The 3,499-nt window shown below is 39.4% G+C and overlaps 2 protein-coding genes across 2 annotated transcripts in view; both read left to right on the top strand.

Moving 5' to 3' along the window:
- The window catches only part of LOC103149551 (uncharacterized), a 3,833-nt gene extending 2,462 nt beyond the window's left edge, over window positions 1–1,371 (top strand). The window contains exons 3-5 of the mRNA XM_016680019.1: window positions 3–353; window positions 451–542; window positions 1,120–1,371. Of these exons, the coding sequence (XP_016535505.1) occupies window positions 3–353; window positions 451–542; window positions 1,120–1,242 (566 nt within the window). The 3' untranslated portion in view covers window positions 1,243–1,371. The remainder of the gene's footprint in view (window positions 1–2; window positions 354–450; window positions 543–1,119) is intronic.
- Window positions 1,372–2,586: 1,215 nt separating this feature from the next.
- LOC103149493 (uncharacterized) overlaps window positions 2,587–3,499 on the top strand; it is a 3,749-nt gene continuing 2,836 nt past the window's right edge. The window contains exons 1-2 of the mRNA XM_007568689.2: window positions 2,587–2,658; window positions 2,759–3,463. Coding sequence (XP_007568751.2) covers window positions 2,607–2,658; window positions 2,759–3,463 — 757 coding nt within the window. The 5' untranslated portion in view covers window positions 2,587–2,606. The remainder of the gene's footprint in view (window positions 2,659–2,758; window positions 3,464–3,499) is intronic.

The following is a 3,499-nucleotide window of genomic DNA, read 5'->3' as shown; positions in this document are numbered from 1 at the left end:
AGTCCATGTAAAAGAATCAAATCTGAACATTTGGACCTTGGTCGATCAGTCCAGATCTGAGATCATCCAGCCTGGAGGTTCTGTGACTCTGAAGTGTACAGTACAAAGTGGGACCTGTGATGGGGAACACAGAGTTTTCTGGTTCAGGAACTCTGAAGAACACCTTCCAGAGATCATTTACACCAATGGAGCCAGTGATGACCAGTGTAAGAAGCCAACCACACAGGCACACAGCTGTGTGTACAGCCTCACCATAGAGAGTCTGAACGCCTCCAGTGCCGGGACCTACCACTGTGCTGTTGCCTCATGTGGACACATTCTGTTTGGAAAGGGGATGAATCTGGACTATGAGAGTAACAAATCTTTTTGCAAAGACCTTCTTACATTTCAAGAAGTGGTGAGAATGTCTGCTGATGTTTGTAACACCTTGTAATCACTGTCTCTCTTCAGAAAAGTCTGACTCCCCCGTCCTGCTCTACGTCTTGAGTGGAGCTTTAGCATTCAACATCATCGTGGTGGCAATTCTGGCTACAAATGCAGATGTGAGCATGATTTTTTTTTTCTTATCATTTCTCACTGACATGTTTTACAGTGTGTTCAGAATATGAGAAGGCTGCAGGAAGAGCACAAAAAAATAAATTCAACATCAGGTCATTCAAAGAAAAGTTTGAACTTAATACAGTCTGACGGAGTAGCGTCTCATCAAGGCCTTATGGTGCAGTAGACTGTTTCAGATGAGGTATGGTTTTGCTGAAGACTCCAACAAAGGTGGGGTCTTCAGCACCTTTGTTGGAGGTGCTGTCTTGTTTATTAGAAGACAGTGCAACTCAGATATAAAAACCGAGAGTATTTTCATTAAAAACTTATCATATCTTGTTGAAATTAAAAAGTTGGTTTGATGAAAGATGAATGTGCTGATGATTTGCAAAATATCCTAAAAGAATCAGATCGGTATATTTAGGCCTGCATGTGTTGGTCCAACATAAAGCAGGTTGAAAATATAAATTATGCCATATTTATGCAGTCACATATACAACAATACCACAAGGCAATACAGTGTTGTATTTAGCATAAAAGTTACATTGTTCAAGACTTAACTCTATTGCTTGTTTTATCCAGGGTTCCAACGATGCACATAATCTCCATCATGCTGCCTTAACAAGTAGTAAAATCAGCAGATCGAGAGGGGAGAGGGAGGCCACCAGTGAAGTTGTGTACTCCAGTGTTGGGCCTGAGAACTGAAGTTGCTTCTTCGTGTTGTTAGGCTAACGGCTAACATCTCCGGTAGAAACTCTTTATGAAGCTTTTGACCGAAACATAAATGTTCCTTTTCATTTACCTGTTAGAGATGACCAAAGTAACTCAATCTCCTCTGTCACCGCTTGTACAAACCTTTGAACTCGTGTCTTTGTTAACATCAAGAAATCCCAAATAAAGATCAAAAACTACCTGTGAGTCTCTGAGTTTTACATCTCTACTGATATGATCACAACTTTCTAGACTAAACCTGTATCACTGATTTAGTCTGCAATACAGACTAAATCTGTATTTAGTCTATAAGTACAGACTAAAAGCCTCTGTCTCACAGAAGTAAAGGCTTTTAGTCTATAGAGCGATGCAACCAGAACAACACAGATGACTGATGGTGAAGCAGATCCAGAACCATCTATTCACGCCAACAGTGAAACTTGCGATGAATAAAACATTCATGCATCAGGAAGCACATATTTTGTACATATTTTGTACATATTTGAGACAATCCTCATTGTCTCAAATTAGACAATAAGGATTACAATACCAAATGTCAGGTTACAAAAATAAATGTTCTCCAGTGTTGAGACTATGAACTGATCATTTATCAAGAGTCAGATGATGATACGTAGCTACTGATATGAGCACAAGTCTGTACCACTGATTGTGAATATCTGAAGCTTTGTTCTCAGTGTTTAAAGAACACTGCACTAGAGGCATTTCCCCCATAGTTTCTTCACGGTGCCAGGACTCTTCAGTCAAGCTCTGATTTACTCAGCAAGACTTTTTGTGCCAATAAAATCATTTGTGTTTTTGATCATCTTGACTTCAGATTTAAGTGACATAAGTAAGTATATTGAGCTCCACTTAACCTCATAGGGAAGGAGGAAATCCTGCCCAGCTGTGTAGGAAAGCACTAGTGAACCTCAGCTTCAGAGGTTCAATATAGCAACACATGTAAACAACACTTGAAAGCCAACATAAGACTGAAGACCAGAAAGCAGAAGTTATCTTCTATTACTGAAACAAAAAAGTTGTTTTGGGAAAGAAAAGAAAAGAGTGATCTGTAATGATAAATTACAGAAAAAAATCAATTTCAAAAAAATCCATGAAAAGATGCAGTGATGTCACAATTTAGAGTGAATTTATATGTTTAAAGGAACATAAAAACAACTTTTGTATAATCTTTAAATATATAGGCAGAAATGATCCATCAGTCTCCTCCTCATCTATCTTTTTTCACTCTGGCCTATAGGTGGTAGCGAACATGACATAATGTGTCAGATTTAGTGTTGTCTATCAAAAAGGACCAAAGGCGTGGAGTTTTCCTCATTCAGGTCGACTCGTTGATCAACATGAGTCCTGGACAGTTTGCCATCAGTGTTACATTTTTGTTATTCAAAATTGGTAAGTTTTTTCTTCCATTATAATATGAGTCTTTCAGAGTATTTTAATATGTTTTACGTGTTTGATTTAAAAGATATTAATCCGTCTCTCCTTATCTCAGCTCAGACGGTTCACCAGGTCTCATCTGTTCAACAAGACAGTCGGTTTGTTTCAGTAAAAGCTGGAGAAAGTGTAACTCTGCAATGCTTTCGTGACCCTGATACAGCTGCCAGGGCTTACTGGTACAAAGTAACTTTGCGTCAAAAACCACAACTCATTTCTACTGTCTTCAAGTACGACCCAAAAGGAACTTTTCAAAGAGAGTTCAAAGATAATCCCCGCTTCACCCTAGAAACTAAAGGAAATCTAAATAACCTGAGGATTACAAATCTGCAGCCCTCAGACTCAGCGACTTATTATTGCGTTACTGGGCATTCATTCAAGATTGAGTTTGATGGGGGCACCGTCATTCACGTTCAAGAATCAGGATTAAACATCCAGGCTTTAATTGACCAACAGTCAGAAACTGAAATTATCCCACCAGGAGACTCTGTGACTCTGAACTGTACATTACAAACTGGGAGCTGTGGTGGAGAACACAGAGTTTACTGGTTCAGAAACTCTGAGGAACATTATCCAGGACTAATTTACACTCATGGAGGGAGCAACCATCAATGTGGGAGGAAGCCTGGGGAACAAAGTAATACATGTGTGTTCAGTCTGCCATTGAAGAACCTCACTGTGTCCAACGCTGGGACCTACTACTGTGCTGTTGCCTCATGTGGACGAATACTGTTTGGAAACGGGACGAACCTCAATGTGAAGAGTGAGTAACAACTTTAGCATGGCTTCTTTATTTGTT

The sequence above is a fragment of the Poecilia formosa genome, unplaced genomic scaffold (assembly GCF_000485575.1).
Source record: "Poecilia formosa unplaced genomic scaffold, Poecilia_formosa-5.1.2 Scaffold230, whole genome shotgun sequence".
In the NCBI taxonomy this organism is placed as follows: domain Eukaryota; kingdom Metazoa; phylum Chordata; class Actinopteri; order Cyprinodontiformes; family Poeciliidae; genus Poecilia; species Poecilia formosa.
Note: the sequence above shows the minus strand (reverse complement) of the source record. Positions and strands in the feature narration are given on the sequence as shown.